The sequence below is a fragment of the Artibeus jamaicensis genome, unplaced genomic scaffold, assembly GCF_021234435.1.
Source record: "Artibeus jamaicensis isolate MK-2021 breed Jamaican fruit bat unplaced genomic scaffold, CSHL_Jam_final contig_387, whole genome shotgun sequence".
Classification (NCBI taxonomy): domain Eukaryota; kingdom Metazoa; phylum Chordata; class Mammalia; order Chiroptera; family Phyllostomidae; genus Artibeus; species Artibeus jamaicensis.
Genome location: NW_026521812.1, coordinates 43,047,342 through 43,063,907, shown reverse-complemented (window position 1 = coordinate 43,063,907; position 16,566 = coordinate 43,047,342). Strand labels below are relative to the sequence as shown.

General features: G+C 38.4%; 1 protein-coding gene across 2 annotated transcripts in view; it reads right to left on the bottom strand.

Moving 5' to 3' along the window:
• Positions 1-16,566, bottom strand: part of UBE3D (ubiquitin protein ligase E3D) — a 137,104-nt gene that overhangs the window by 111,343 nt on the left and 9,195 nt on the right. For both annotated transcript variants that reach the window (XM_037143798.2, XM_037143799.2), the window contains exons 3-4: positions 15,872-15,962; positions 5,015-5,246 (exon numbers count right to left, since the gene is read on the bottom strand). In XM_037143798.2, coding sequence (XP_036999693.2) covers positions 5,015-5,246; positions 15,872-15,962 — 323 coding nt within the window. The remainder of the gene's footprint in view (positions 1-5,014; positions 5,247-15,871; positions 15,963-16,566) is intronic.

Here is a 16,566-nt window from a genome sequence, read left to right as displayed (position 1 = left end):
ACAGCGCTCTGAGACAAGTTCCTGAAACAGTCTTAAGCTTCAAAAATCCATATTCATCATTTGGGATACAGATTAAAATAGCTAGCAGTCACATAATTATTAAGCCAATAAAAATGCTCTTTGAGACAGAGAACAGATGGTGGTTACCAGAGGTAGAATTTAGGGGGTAGGCAAAAATGGGTGAAGGGGGTCAAAAGGTACAAACTCCCGGTTATAACATAGGTAAGTCCTGGGCATATGCAGAGCATGGCAACTCCAGTTAATACTGTGATGCATACCTGAAAGTTGCTATGAGAGTGACTTTTAAAAGTACTCATCACGAGAAAAATATTATGACTATATAGTGATAGATATTAACTAGACTTATTGTGGTGATCCTTTTGTAATATGTACAAATATCAAATCATATAGTACACCTGAAAGTAGTATAATGCTATATGCTATATTTATAATGCTATATAAATATACCTCAATAAAAAATCTCCCTAATTTGTAGCTCATTGTAGAGATTATGTTATAAGCAATAGAAAAGTGGTTCTAAGCCCAAATTTGGGGCCAGACTGCCTAAATTCAAATCCCAGCTCTGTTATTTACTAAATTTATAACCTTGGGCAAGTTAACTATTTTATACTGGATTCCTCATCTGTGAAATCGAGTTAGTAGTAGTGTTCAACTCACAGAGTTGTTCAGTAGGAGTTAGAAAGGGATTGTATAAGAACTGTCCTGTGTGCATGGTAACTATTAAGGTGGATGTTACATAAATATAATACACTTTTACCCCACATCATTCTAGAAATGGACAAAAAATCCATGCCTTCCCACAAAGGGACCAATGTTTTGCTTTTTACTGGACAGTCACTGTCCATTAATTAAGAATCTAAAAGAAAATACAAAAGAATGCTCTTCCGACATCCATAGTAATCCCTGTGTTAAAGCCATGCAGTGCTTCTCTCACCCGATCCACTGCAGCAGGGCAGAGGTCATGTGACAGTGGGCAGGGAGAGGGCAGATCTGCAACTCTGGGCAGGAGGCCATCTCTCTCAGGAACCCCCAGAACACAGTGTTGGTCTAAGTGAGGGAACAGCGACTGTCTGAAGTGGGATAACATGTGTAATTAACCTAAGAAATAAGACTTAACAGATTAGTGTAAGGGAGTACACTCATATTTCCCCAAAACTGTATACAAGGCCCATTTAAATTGTTCTATAGATGTGCTGTTAGTAACTGATACTGATGGCATTTGAATCCTGGTTCCTTAGATGCTAAAGCTTATGCTTCTATGCACTATGCCAAGTATTTCCCAAACCAATTCATGGAATTAATTCAATGGGTGACAGCCTGAGTTTTATAAAATACAATAGAAAATATTACAGTGCTTCAAACATATAGTAAGTACTACTTCAAGAACCTTTTATTTAAGGTGTGTTTGTGTGTCTGTGTGTATTACAAAATTTTGATGTAAAAAATGTATTTCTTAGTTTAGTTAGAGGTCAAAAGAAAGTCAGATGGCACAAATCTAGAAAACAAGGCAGGCGCCAATTTGTTCAGGTTCAGGCAAGGTTACAGGAAGAAGGTAGATCAAAAACCTGGTATGCTCAACTGTAAAGTTGGACATTTTGGTAGTTGCATGCTCTCTTACAGTAAAATCTATCTGTAAGGCTTCAAATTGGTATTAAAGACACTTTTTATTCTATTTTGTATAAGTTAAGTCAGACCATCCTCAGTAAACTTACAAAAACTAAGGGCTTTACTGAAAACTAATACTGTGTACTGGAGAAGCAATGCTTCGAAGGGAGTTTTCTATTTGAAGCAGAAGTTTTCAACTGGTACTCTGTAACGTATTTCATTTACTTCTACTATATATTTTGCTTTGTCTTTCAATGAAGCAGGAAAAGTGAATGTTATTGGTATGCTTTTAAAATAAGACTCTACCTTTTTAAGACATTGGTAATCCGGATTTTAAAATATGGTCAGTAAAAAGCAAATTACCTCAAACAATCAAATGTGTGGATTTTGATTCAAATAAACTGACAGTCATGTATACTTTTAATACAATTGGGAAAATTGTATACAGCCTGTATTGTATCATCAAGTAATAATGTTTGGGATTTGCTCTAAAGTGCCAGAAAAAAATAATAAAAGGAACAGAACAGATAAAGCATACTTTATGAACAAAAATAACTGGTATACTGAAGTTTATAATTCTATTCGGTTTACATCTGTGAGTATTTACAAAGTCTGACACATTATTCTAAGAAAATAAAAAAGACACTGTTATGGATTTATGAAACAAATGACCAAAATCAATAAATTATTGCCAAGTACCCCAGGCAAGAAAAAAAAAAAGTTAAAGCTGGTTGTCATACTTGCCAGCTATAATACAATTGAAGTTCAATTTCATTTGTTCTTTAAAAAATAGTATGAAGTCATAAATGTGGCTATATTTTCAAGAATAATTTTATGAAACTTATAAAAGGTTGAAGTGCCATCCTTACACCCTGTTAGAAAATACAAGGTTTTTATGTTGGTAGACACAAACAATAGCACAGGAGGTAATAAACAAATGCAAAAACAGGAAAATCTTCAGCAGATATCTTTTGAAAACAAAAGATATATATCACAGCCACATTAACAGAAGCACAAATAATATCCTTAACAGAAGCACAAATAATAACAGTACAATATACTGTACACTCTATGGGGGTATTGAAGGGAAGAAATGTGATGGACCTTATGTGTGTTTGTTCTATTTTTATGATCGGACCTTTTAAATTAAAATACTGTAACACTTTTAATTTTGTTTAAAGAGAAACTCTGCTTTGTGATATGTTTTTCTTGACCTATGCTTAAAGGAAAGCATAAAGCAAGTTTTGCAATGAAATGGCCTAACAGTGTGGGGACTCCACAGAGCAAACATCGAAGCCATTGTTGTGACTAATTAAATCAATACATCTGAGAGATGGTCCCACAGCTCAGAGGTGGAGTAACCTCCCATTCTCGTTTTGATTTTCCTTTGTGTTGTTTCATTTTCTAAGGACCCCTGATATTGTCTCACCAAAAAAAATGTTTCCCAAGAGATACCATTAGGCCGCTGTGTCACCGTGTGACATTTCCAAACCCCACTAGATGGCTAGACTGGGTGATCTGAGAAATAGGCTTTCCACAGCACGGGCAGCCTTGTTCCCACAGGAGCCCTGAGAGCATTGTTTAAGCAGTCCCTCCAAACCTGAGTTACTATTTTGGTCACAGGCACACTCTTTCAACTGCTGCCATATGCAATTAAAGTGAAACTTCCATCTAGGCTAACTTGAAAACAATCTTGTCGATAGCAGCTGGTCATGACGGTAATTTCCCAGCTTCCTTGATACTAAAAACCACAGTGTCTGAGTATGAGAGTCTTCCTTTAACGAAAAGGACAGTTGTTTGCAATTAAGAGAAATTCTTGTGAGTGGCATCCTATAACTGATAAAAGACATAAATGTGAAGAATATATTTCAATATAAAACCAAGAATTTATCTAAAATTCATGGTTTCTCTTCATCTTTCCTATTCCTCATGCCACCAAATATTTTTTAAATTTATACCTTAATCATAATACTGAAAATTAAAATACACAAAACAATATAGTATTAGTATATAAGTTTATTATAAAATATAATTTTAATATCACATTTAATATAACTTTAACAAATTTTTATTAACTTCTTACCATTTTCTTTTAAAATTATAGAAGGCCTACATACTATAATTTAAAGTGAACCATATTTAGGTAAAGGGATTTGTGTTTATGGTGAGAGATAAGGCATATAAATAATTAGATAACAATTTCATTATCTGATAAACTTTAATCTCCCTCAAAATAGAAAAGAGTTTTATAAATTAACTTTCCGCCTAAGAGCTGCTCAACTCCTGGACATTTCCTGAAGTGGCTCAGTTCTCGTTACAAAAATTAAATGGGCTCCAAATAAAATTGAACATGCAATGCTCTTGTCCCTACCAATGATCAGATGTTAACATCGAAAATTCTCTGGCAATGATTTTCTTTACTTTTTAAATCACATCTGCATTGACTTGCCATCAGGAGAACGATTTCTCACAAGGGCCAAATCAATGACATTGATTTTCTCTTAAAGTACAGTAAACTGCTTGCTCTCTGCAGTAAGAGGAAACTGTCTTCTCCCTAAAGCAACTCTGACAGTAAGAGCCTCCTGACCTCACGTCCTCAACCACCAACGTGGAGCCTGCAGCACAAGTTTCACCTCCACACCTGGGCTACTCCACTTCGTCCTCTTCCTTGACAGCATCTGCTTTTATGACATGAGCAAAAGTCTAGACTACGGGCCTAACTACGACGTAGCAGCTGTTCTGGAGCAAGTGAACAATATCAATTTAAATCAGACTATAAGGATAAGATGTACATGTATTATGGAATATTGTACTAAAAACAAGAAAGTAGGGCAATTTGGTTTGTAAAATGGTAACATTCCTTTTCTTTCTTCAGCCCCTGTGGGCTGTTTTGCTCGAAGGACACATGTTCTTCCTGTATCAGTAGAGCAGAGCCAGAGCTTTGGCCACATAGCTCAGTTGGTCAAAGCCTCATCCCGATATGCCAAGGTGGTGGGTTTGACTCCCAGGCAGGACACATATAAGAAGCAACCAATGAATGCAGAAATGCGTGGAACAACAGGTCAATATTTCTCTCTCTTTTCCTCTTTCTCTCTAAAGGCAATTAAAAAAATAGAGTAGAGCTAGAGAATAGAAGCAATTGAAAATAATGGATTTTGGTCTTTATAAAAGAGTCTGTGTAACATGCCTTAAATTGAGATAAGACTGCATTCTGGTAGAACATTCTTATGACAGTTCTTATGCCTTATTGTATCATTTTTTTTTGGTATGATTTCTCCTACTAAATGTCAATCCTTCAAGGGAAAAAAAAAAGGAAAGGAAAAAGATTGAAGAAACCATTTTCTAAGCCAACCTCTAAATTAGCATCTGTTCTGAAAAGATATTTTACCAATTTAAAGTGGTTCTCAGAAGAAAGACTCTGCATCGCCACTGGAGCCAGCTGAGGTCTTGGCTGCCACAGATCATTTCTTAAATTCACCAGGAAGAAAGAGTCTCCAATAAAACAGTCATTCTCTCGAGGATACAGCGGCTTATCAGCAAAGGGGTCCGGATGACAGCACCACTCTCCGATCAGAGCTCCCCAGTTCTCCGTCGGCAAGGGGAGCACCCTGAGGAGCTTCCTAGTGGAAAGAGAAAAACTTTAACAGAACAAAATAGAAATGTGACATTGTCTTAATTAAATCAGCATGAAACATTAAAAAGAAAACATTAACCACATTGCTTGCGGTGTTTATTTCTCCCTCTAGATTACAAAAGTATATACACACACTGTAGATAATTTTGAAAATACAGAGAGGTTTAAAACAAACAAAAATCACCCTTTCCTTACCACCCAAGAACAAGTAACTACTTTGTACACAGTGGTATATTTCCTTGCTATCCTTTCAAGAGAAATAGTTGCGCACACACACGCACACAAGTCTGAGATCAGAGGCTATACACAAATTGTATGCTGCTTTCATTGTTTGACTTAGTTATGTCATGAATCTTAATGACTCCATTCTATTTCATAGGAATGACAAAACTTTTTAGATCATTCCCTCATTGTTACATTTTTAAGTTTTGAATTTTTCATGATCAAGAGCCTTGTACAAAATTTTCTAAATTCTTAGAAAATTTGCATAGATAGCTGATTATTTACTTGGGAAAATGATCTTGTATGAGAGTACAAGTAAAAATGCTATGCACATTTTTAAACCCAATACCTGTATTGGCAAACGGCTTTCCAGAAAGGCTATACACCAATCTATAATTGTTCCACTTACCTTCTTCAAAATTGAATACTATTATTTTGTCACGTAATGGGTGAAAATGTTTCCAATATTGCTCTAAGTGACAACTCTTTAATTACTGGTGTGATTGAACTGGCTTTTAAATTTATTGATCACAATTTTTCACCTGTGAATTGTGATCAGTGATAATTTTCCAATGAAGTATTAGTATATTCTTATTAATTTATAAAAGTATATTCTATATTGAGAATATTATCCTTTGTTTATCATCTGAGACAAATATTTTGTTCAGTGTTACTACCTTTTAAATTGGTTCAGCTATCCTAAATTTCAAATTGCCTAACCCTTTCTTTTATGATTTCTCCTACTACTATTTTTTTAATCCTCATCCCAGGATATGTTTATTGATTTGAGAGAAAGAGAGAGAGAGAAACATCAATCAGTTGCTACCATATGTGCTCTGACCAGAGCTGAACTTGCAGACCAGGGCTCTTCCACTATTTATTTAAAAAAATTTTTTTTGCTTTGGAATAATTTTAGACTTCAGAAAAGTTACAAAAATACTACATATAGTTCTCATATACATTTCAGCCAGCTCTCCGTAATGTTAGCATCTTACATAACCATGGAAGATTTGTCAAAACTGCAGACTTTATCTGGATTTCCCTAGGTTTCGCACTAATGTCCTCCTGTTCTGTTCCAGGATCCAATTCAGGATAGCACACTGCACTTAGTCCTTATGTGTCCCTAGCTTCCTCTGGTCTGTTACAATTTCTCAGTCTTCCCTTATTTTTCAAGACCTTGAGATTTTTGAAGAGTACTTGTCAGGTATTTTGTAGAATACCTCTCAGCCTGAGTTTACCTGACATGTTCTCAAAATTAGACTGAGGTTACGGGATTGGGGGAAGTGTGCCACTGAGGAAGAGTGCCCTTCTTGTCACACCCTATCAGAGGTTACACCATATCAGCCTGACTTACCACCGGTGCTGTTCATCTTCTTGGTCACTTGGTTAAGATGGTATTTGCAGGGCTTCTCTACAAACAATGCTATTTATCCCTTTGCATACGCTATTCCTTGGACATGAGTCTCAAAGTCCAGATCACAGTCAAGAAGACAGAAATTAAGCTCCACTCTGCCATTATTTTTTATACTTAGAGCATCCTTATAATTAAGTAGTCCTTTATATTAGCTATACAAAATAATATATCCTGAGAAAAACTGAAAAAAGAAACATGCTCAAGTTCCTTCTACAGTCTACAAGCATGTGAATGCTCAAAGCACCCTGAACACTCTCACACTTCTGCTCCCATCCATTGGGACGTGTTCTTACTAGGAGCCAGTGGTCTTTGATCGCAGACCAAACAGCATGCCACATATACATGCTGTTTGTTACGTAGTTCAACTAAATAATATGTGATCCAAAGAAATATATGTTGTTGCTATTCCCCTGAAAACTAAAAATGTCAAACTAAATAAAAGCCAGTTGTAAGAAGAGAAAAATGAAAAATCACTGGTGGAATGTGGGAGGTAAAACTACAGAACACTGGGGAGAAAGAGGAAAAGTAAAAATCTAGTAGAATTCTGACATCACTTTCTTCAACAACGTGACGCTTTTCATTTCACTTTCGAGAAACCGAACCGGAAACTGCAGAAGATGACCCATGGATGGCTTCTGGGAAAAAAGCTGCACACCACGGGTGTTACAGTTAATGAGGAGACACTGGTTCCAAAATAAAATACCAGTAAATTAATGCACATTTGTATGTTTTAAATTAAAACACTTAAAATGCAAATGCTTCATTTTTTAATGCTTTTCCCTTTTCTTTGATTCCCCAGTCAACTATGAGTCTCATGAAAGGGCAATTACAATGTGGAAGACATTTAATTCGGAACTCTAGAGAACATGGCTAAGAAAAAGAAAGGATGATTTTGTTAAGTTTAATGTAATGAAGGACGTCCCCTTTCAAATTAGGAAATGCTGCACCACTAGCATTATTCAAGCTGCTGAGCCTGTTAAAAATATGAAAAGTGATTCTTTTAACATACATTTTCCAAAAGTTTACTATGAATCAGGCATTCTGCTGATAAAAAATATTAATGCATACAGACCCTTCTCAAGGTACTCATGTTCTAGCAGGAGAAATAGACCAATAAGCAAATAAAGTAATAATATAATAAATGCTCATAACAGAATAGTGGTTCTAAATTCTTGTGAGACAGCAGAGGAGGAGGGGATAGTTCAGACTCCTTTGAAAACTTGGTGAAAGCTTTATAGCCCCTTCAAACATACATAAACATACATTCCCATATGCACATAAAATTGGTGTTTTACTTTAGGGGATTCATTCGTGGATTTACAAAACATGAACTCAGGGCAATGCATACAAAGTGCAAGGGGAGAAGAGTATACATGGACCTCAGAGAAGAGGCAACATCTGAGCTCTGACTTCGGAAGGACGAACAGGAGGAGTTCCCTAGGGCACTGGAAAAAACTGAGGGCATCACTGAGCAAAGGAAACAAGGTGAAGATGGCACCGTATTTGTTCAACTCACCTCTGTATTCCTAGTGTCTGGCTCAGGCCCTGACTCATAGTGTAAGCTCTTAGATATTTGTTAAAGGAATAAACAAGCATATTTTGATAACTTTAATATGTGAGGCCCCTGCCTGGGTCTGTTTCATACTGAAACAAAAGGGTTAACAAATCTTTTGCTTCTTGGGAATCTGACCTTTGGTTTAACCACCTAGCTCTGTTCCCCTGGAAACCAAGTAGATGATAGGCATCAATTATATTGCTAGGCAACACTGCTTATGGTAAAAATGATCCTTGATTGGTAAATTGCATCTGGACTGGGAGGAAATACGAATGAGCTGTACAAATCTGATGAGGATGCCATGCTTTGGACTTTCCTGAATGCAATCCTCCATGAGGAACTATGCCAAAGAATTGCCACAGAACATAATGGCTGCCTAGGGCATGAGACGTCTTCCCAGGGTAGCTCCTGCACCTGCCTAATGTGGATCATGAGCTTCAAACCTGGAGAGACGTGTTAAGGGGAGTCTAGAGTCCTATACAGGTATATGAGCTGTCACTTGTTTGATTGCTGCAGGACCCCTGCTGAGAGAAACTCCTGAGATTGCCCTGCTGGCAAGAGTTGTGGTCTTTGGTGCTCTTGTGAGTCTGCACGTTTAGTTAAACAGGAAGACCTCTGGTGGGCATCACACATATCTTTTCTACCTAATGCTTACTACAATTTTGTAAGATAAGAATTTGCCTTCCTGTCTTACAGAGGAGGAAAGATAGACTCAGAAATGTTAAATAATCTGTACAAGTTCAGAGCCAGAGGTGATGATTGAGGGCAGGATCTTAACCTAAGTGTTCATGGTTCCAAATCTATACTCTTTCCCTTGGGGTAGATTCTGTCCTCTGGCGATGCCGGTAAAGGAGAACACCAGTAAAGAATAGGAAGGTGGGACAGAGGCACACTGTGGGGTGTTTCATGCTAACCTAAGGGGCAGGCACTTGGTTCTACAGACAGAGGGGGAGCATTACAGAATTTCAAGCAAGGAAGTGATAGGTCAGATTTGAATTTTTACAAAGAAGAAGAAGAAGGCAAATGAAAGTGTCTGTATATAGTGGGAATTAGACCTAAACAGGCTCCTAGATATTCTCCATCACTAAGATTCTCTGTCTCTTAACATTTTGCATGTTGTCCCAATAAACAGATGCTCAATAAAGTACAAAAGACAGCAAGGTCAAAATCTCATACATGCTCACAGAAATGAAACTGCACCAAGACATACAGAGATTTAGGAAATCTGATGTACATTAGTATAAAATGTGCTATTTCACAATTAACTTGACCCCATATCACAGTGAATAAAAGTTATAATATATCCTACTATATTTACATAAGACTTCAGGAGCAAGAAAGTGACTAATTCACATGTCATTGCAAAGACATATATTTTAATTACAGCTCAACTGAAAGTGTATACATTGAAAACCGAAACTCTGATCTGATCTACTTCCCTGGAGAATTTTCAAAATTAAATAGACATCTTCTTTTTCCACAGTAGTTTTAAGGCAAAAACTTGCAGAAGCTCAGGAAAAGAGTGAAATGATCTCTGGAGTTTTCTCTCAGCTTAAAATCCTAAGATGAGCAACAACACACTTATAACAAATTAAAATTTGTTGCTTATTTTAATACATCTTAAACATAAGCTTTTGATAAAATAACTTAAAATAGACAATTTGAATCAAAATTAATTGATGATGTTTATTTAAAACTTAAACATATAGACAAGAAGATGACATACCTTTTAACTTAAAATCAACTATTAATCAATGAAAATACAAATGGTAACAACGTAGTGCTGCAGATTGAATTATAATCAAATAGACATTAAGAATTTTAAAAATAAGCCCTGGCTGGTGTGGACTGAGTAGTGGCCTGCAGATCAAAGAGTGGCAGGTTCAATTCCCAATCAGGGCACATGCTTGGGGTGTGGGCCAGGTACCCAGTAGGGGGCACTTGAGAGGCAACCACACAACGATGTTTCTCTCCCTCTATTTCTCCCTCCCTTCCCCTCTCTCTAAAAATAGCTAAATAAAATCTTTAAAAAAGAATTTTAAGAATAACATTAAATATCTAAAGCTCAAAGTACAGCTGCTAGAATTCAGATAAATTCAGCTGGCATGGTGGGCTTCAAATCCTAAGAACCTAGCTGTGTGTTTCATTACCATTATGCACATCATATGATTAGACCTATACAAGTATAATCATTACTCTTAAAGTTTGTGCAATATTACCAATAATCTAGTTTGTGCCTGAACCCTTTCTTCACTTTTTTGTTCTCATTCATGGGAAAGTGACTGAGTTCACAGGAGTAGTTATTTTCAGACTATAATTATAGCTGGTCTGTCAAGTAGACCGATCAACTGGTTGGATATTCTGACATCTCCTAATGTTTCCAAAAAGTCCGTTCTGAGTGTTTCCTTCTAGAATTATTCAGTGCCCTTATGAGCTGCCAGGCTGACACTGAGCTCTGTCGGAGCAGGTGGAGTAGAAAGAGCCTGTCCAGAAACCTCAGGAGAAGTTTCAGGTGGATTGAAAATCAAAAGGCACATGTTTGAAAGTCTGGCCAACTGATGTAATTCAAGTCTGACATGAATTTATTTCTAGAAACAAAAATTCCAAGCACAATGACCATTTAGCTGTTTTTGAAACTATCCACAAAGATGTAAATTCTGCTATTATTAATGATTGATACTAGGGCCTGTTAGTCTCAATAAGAGCATAATACAAAATTGTACATGTTCAGACAACTTTTATAGAAAAACTCTGCTGAACTAGTAAAAATGCAAATTGAAAATTTTTGTTGTAAAGAAACAAAGCAGTGCTTGTTTTTAAATAACCAAAGCAAACAGCTAAGAATATGTAATCCTAAATTAAGAAAAAAGACTACTGTACTTTTAGCTGATTTCATGTGCCCTGGTACTAATAAGTATTAAAAGCCATTAATGAGTCTTAATAGGTTAAATAGTCCTGTGCACCTTACTGCTGTAATTTGCTTGACAAAGAGGAAAAAAAAAAAAAGGAAAAGCATTAGTCTTGCAGTATCCAAATTACACAAATCACAGAATCCAGGCACAAATTTATGAGGTTCATTAATCACAGCATTTTCATGCTGGCAGGGATCACAGGTTTATCTAATCCAACCTCCCAATTTTATAGATAAGGAAATTGAAGCTCAGGGAATTAAAGTGAGTTATTCCATTGCCTTGGCTGATGTAGCTCAGTGGACTGACCACCCACCTGTGAACCAAAAAGTCACTGGTTCAATTCCCAATCAGGACACATGCGTGTGTTGCAGGCCAGGTCCCTAGTTGGGAGCATATGAGTGGCAACCAAACAATGTTTCTCTCCTTCTCTCTTCCCTTCCCTTCTTCTCTGTCTATAAATAAATAAATAAAATCTTTTTTTTTAAGTGACTTGTTCCTAGGTAATAAGGCTAGCTGGTAAGCGGATCTTAAGCCTGATCTAATGCTCCTATTAGAGGAGCTTTCAGAGCAGATAAATCAATACATTCCAAGGTGCCTTCTTGGTAAAAATGTCTACAAATTAGATGGTTTAGTTAGAACATACACAAGCCTTTTTTGGAAATACTGAAATACATTTGCTTTTATTTTCTACTGAACGAGAACAGAAGATGCCCTTTTCACCACATAAAATAGATAACTGAGGGAGAAACAGTAATACCGTTGGGCTCAATGTACACAGTCAACAGAAAATCCTAGCACAGATACTGGAGGAATCAGGTTTTTCCATGAAACAAAGTCACAGGGCAAACTGCCTGACAGCGGGATGTAAGCTAGATCCTAACCTGCCTGCTAAGGATTCCTCTGTTGTTCAAAAGGCATACACAAGCTACATACACACGTGATAGGAAAACGGCTTTCAGGTGACCTCGCTTAAGTGAGGCAAGGGCTAAGTCAAGTCCGCTGTTCACCTTCTCAGAAGGAAAAGGGAGTAAGGTGGGTCAATTCCCCGGCACACCTAAAAAACACAGTCCTGAATAAAAAAGATGTAAAACACTAAACAAGGTAATTTGCTAGTTTGCTAGTAGGACCAGTTATGGAAAAGGGAGTACAGAAGGAGTTTATAGAACCAGTTAAAAAGGGCTTGTTGAGCATTAATATTCTATGTGTTACAGCCTTTAACTCTCTTCACAAGTTTGGAAAATAGGCTTTTTTATGTCTAGTTAAGGGAAAGTTGACTTTTGGGTATCTACCCCCAAATTTAAAAACATATATTCTTAAAGATATATGTACCCCTATGTTAATTACAGCATGAATCACAGCAGCCAAGACATGTAAACAATCTAAGTATCCCTTAATAGATGATTGGATAAAGAAAATACGGCAGAAATATGCAATGGAATACTACTCAGACATAAGAAAGGATGAAATAGCACCCTTTGTGACACCGTGGGCAGATCTTGAAAATACTCATGGTAATAAGCAAAATAAGTCAGATGGGAAAGGACAAGAACCACATGGTTTCGCTCATACGTGGGATAGAAACAAAGCAACAAACAAACTCAGACACAGACAACAGTATGAAGGTTACCAGAGGGAAAGAGGAGTAAGAGGAGGATGAAGAGGGTAAAGGGGGTCAAATGTATGGTGAGGGAAGGAGATTAGATTATGGGTGGTGAGCATCTAATGTAATATGCGGATGATATAATATAGAATTATATACTTGAAACACATGTTATTAACCAATGTTACCCTAATCAATTTAATTTAAAAGAGAAAGCAGCAGCAGCTGAGGTGACGCGAACGGGTTCCCCAGCTACTAAGTGGTGAAGCCGAGTTCAAACCCAGGTCCCACTCTCCCCTTCACCGCCCCCTAGTGTCAGGGTTAAGGAGACTCGATACTGTGGTCTTTCGGTGTTAGCTTCTAAGCCCCCCCCAGGTTATCAGTCCCAAGACCGTAGTAAGGATTGACACGGAACAGAAGATAACAGTTCCTGAATGGAAAAATGGGGACTACAGGTAAAGGTCTTTCGTATTCATCATTCTTTTCCAATGAAACACATGTAGCCAATAACGAACACGCATATCCTTTAGGGAGAGCAGTGCCAGGAAACACCGTTACAGTGCATGTCACCTGTTCCCACTGTAACTACTAGGTCACCTCACTGTTGTGCAGGCACCCACGTTTAAGAAACGTCACGTGAGAATGAAACCAAAGCCTGAAACCGACTGGGAAGGAAAGCTTTCCTGGTTAACCTACCACGTAAACTGGGGCCCTCTGGACTGCCCGGGCTAACGAAGGCGAGCCTGTCTCGGAGTACATATGCTGCAGCAACTTCAGCCCTTCGGTAATCTGAGCAAGGACGTTCCCCTCCCCTTTACAGATTGAGAGCCACCTCATTTCTTACCCAAGATCATCCCCAGGATGCTCTGCTCACAACCCCTGCTTCCACTGAGGTAACGTTCTGTTATCTCCGCTACTTGAGACATTGCCAGGGATCATAAAGCAAGCAAGAGAGAATGGCAGAAGGCCAAAATAAACACCCTAACATTTATTCAGTTCAACCCAGCAAGAATTTATTGAGAGCACTATTCACCAGGAACAGCACCTGATGCTGGAAATGATGATCGTAAAAATAATTATAGCAGCAGCTAGCACATACTAAATACTTACCATGGGTAGGCATGGTTATAAACACTTAAACTCATTTGATCCTCCAAATAACCCTATGAGGTAGCTCCTATTGTTATCTATATTACTTGTAATATGGAAATTGAGGCTACAGAGTGGTTGAGTAACTTGCCCAGGGTCACATCTAATAAATGGTGGATGCAAACCCAGACCGTCTGGCTTCTGAGTCTGTACTACTAACCACTACAGTAACCTGCACTGTAAATATGAGCATGGATGAGGGATACAGGGATCAATAAGACTATCCCCACCTTTAGAGCCTACAGTTTAATCAGGAAGACAGGCAAATAAACGTCAGAGGAGCACATAAATCCACCCAGTGCTCAGGGAAGGCTCCTGGCAGTAGATGCCCTATGGGCTGAACTTAGGAGCCAGCCGGAGAGAGATGAGGGCACAGGCTGCACTCCAAGGGAGAGAGTATTCATTACTCCAGTTAGGGCAGAGAACAGCATGGAGAGACTGGGGAACGCAGGCAGGCTGAGCTGTGCACAGAATGTGTATAAATAAGGGTGTGTTCTGGGAGACAAGGAAGAAAAAAAGGGCTAAAACAAGAGGGTGGAAAGAACCTAGCATGTGAACCTAGTGAACTTAGTGAACCTAGCACACTAAGGTTTTATGAAATTTACCTTGAAAGATATGGAACAGTGTGAGCAGGAGAGCCAACCGCATTTGGAAATAACCCCTCAGAAGTGTAGAAGCGATGACAAAGTGAACCCAGAGGAAGGCTAAGCAGATAAGGAGCTGGCAACAAATGCTATCAGGTGAGAAGACAGTAGCCTCCCGAGGTAGGAGCACTGGGGTGGAAGAAAGTGGACCTGTAGGAAATGCAGAGAAGGAAGTAGCAAAAGTACCTAATGACTGACTATAAAGGGCGGACAGGGAGGAACCCAAGCAGATACCACCAGGATTCTGAGGACGCAGGCAGGCGTGTGGCCTGCCCTGAGACAGGGAGTCCTGCAGGAGGAGTGGGTTTCAGATACGGAGCAGGATCCATTCACGTGTAAGTCTCAGAGGAAGTGTACCTATGGAAGAGCTCTAGATCATTTTCTATAAATACTGTTAAAAAGAATGAGGTTTCCAACTGTCTTCCCAGCTTATGAGTGATCAGAAGCTGAAAATTCAGGGGGAAGTGTTTGTGCCCAGAAACAAGGAGGCTGACGGAGGAAGGGAGCAGATGGGAAAATAATTAGAGAGACAACCAGGGAATGCAAAGGGCGCGGCAAAGAGCGCTTTCCCTCTCAGTGGGGTAATCACAGCACGCTGAAAGAACAGGTTATGTGGTTAACCTAACCAACAAGAAAAGGTTACTTTGTGTTCTCTGTATGCTCTGCTTTAATAAGGAGAGAACTAGGAAATGGATTCTAGAAAGGCACTAATAGAAATAGTTCAAATAAAAAGTTGTGCTGCAAAAGCTTCTGCTATTTAGAAAATTCACTTAATGTGGAGAAGAACCTCATTCACCAACATGATAAACACGCAGTAGGTCCCATGTCTTTTTTCAAAAGAGAGATGTTTCAGGGACCAAAGGACTCTTCTACCAAGAGAACCCTCCCTTCATCAGAGAAAGCACCCTACTGTTCCGCTTCACACCCTGAGAAGAACTAACTGCTTCAGAGTCTTTGCTGGAGAGTCTTATGGTTAATGTTGTTCAAAGTGACATTAAGCTGGCTCTCACTTTAAGGCCATACACTGTTCCCTGGCAGGTACTTCAAAACTTCTGACAGGAAAGAGAAAACCACCGCCAGGCACAGAACTAAACAGGGTAAAATGCATTCCTTACCTGTCCCTTATTATGACTTCACCGCAGGATTGGCAATAGAGTGTGCAACAGCCTCCAGTGTGCGAGCTTTGGTTAAACACTGAAATCTGTTCTAAAGGAAATCAACAAAAACAGACATCTTAGAGGTTTGGGACAAACATATTAACATATGTATAAGAGTTTAATAGCCACAATAAATTACCGTCGATCAATACTGTTCATGATCTACACATTTAATTAGTATTATCTGATGACTCAGCCACAAGTAAATATTGTGAAGTGTTTTCCAAAACAACAGATTTCGCTAAGTGCTTCAGAGCTAGGTACTGCCCGAGACTGTTCAGGTTCCCTACTGTTACTTCTCTGTCATTAGCAATGAGGGAAAGGGGCTGTTTCTTTCACCCCGGGCTGACCACTCAGAGCTTCACCATGCTCAGCATTCTTCTGCTACGTCTGAGGTACAGTTTTTTCATCGGTGTGACTGCTGGTAAATAAAGCTCTCTAATTTAAAAGTTTAATTTGATTTAAACAAGATTTATGTCCACTTTAGCATTTTACTAGTATGTACAAACAAAATAAATCCTGAAACTGGTCTTTATTGGACAGGTTCCTGAGAATGGAATGGCTCCTAAGAAGAATTCAATCTTCCAAGAGCAAAACTCAATTTCTGATTAAAGCTGCTGAAAACCACACATGGCCCACATTATGTGAAGAGC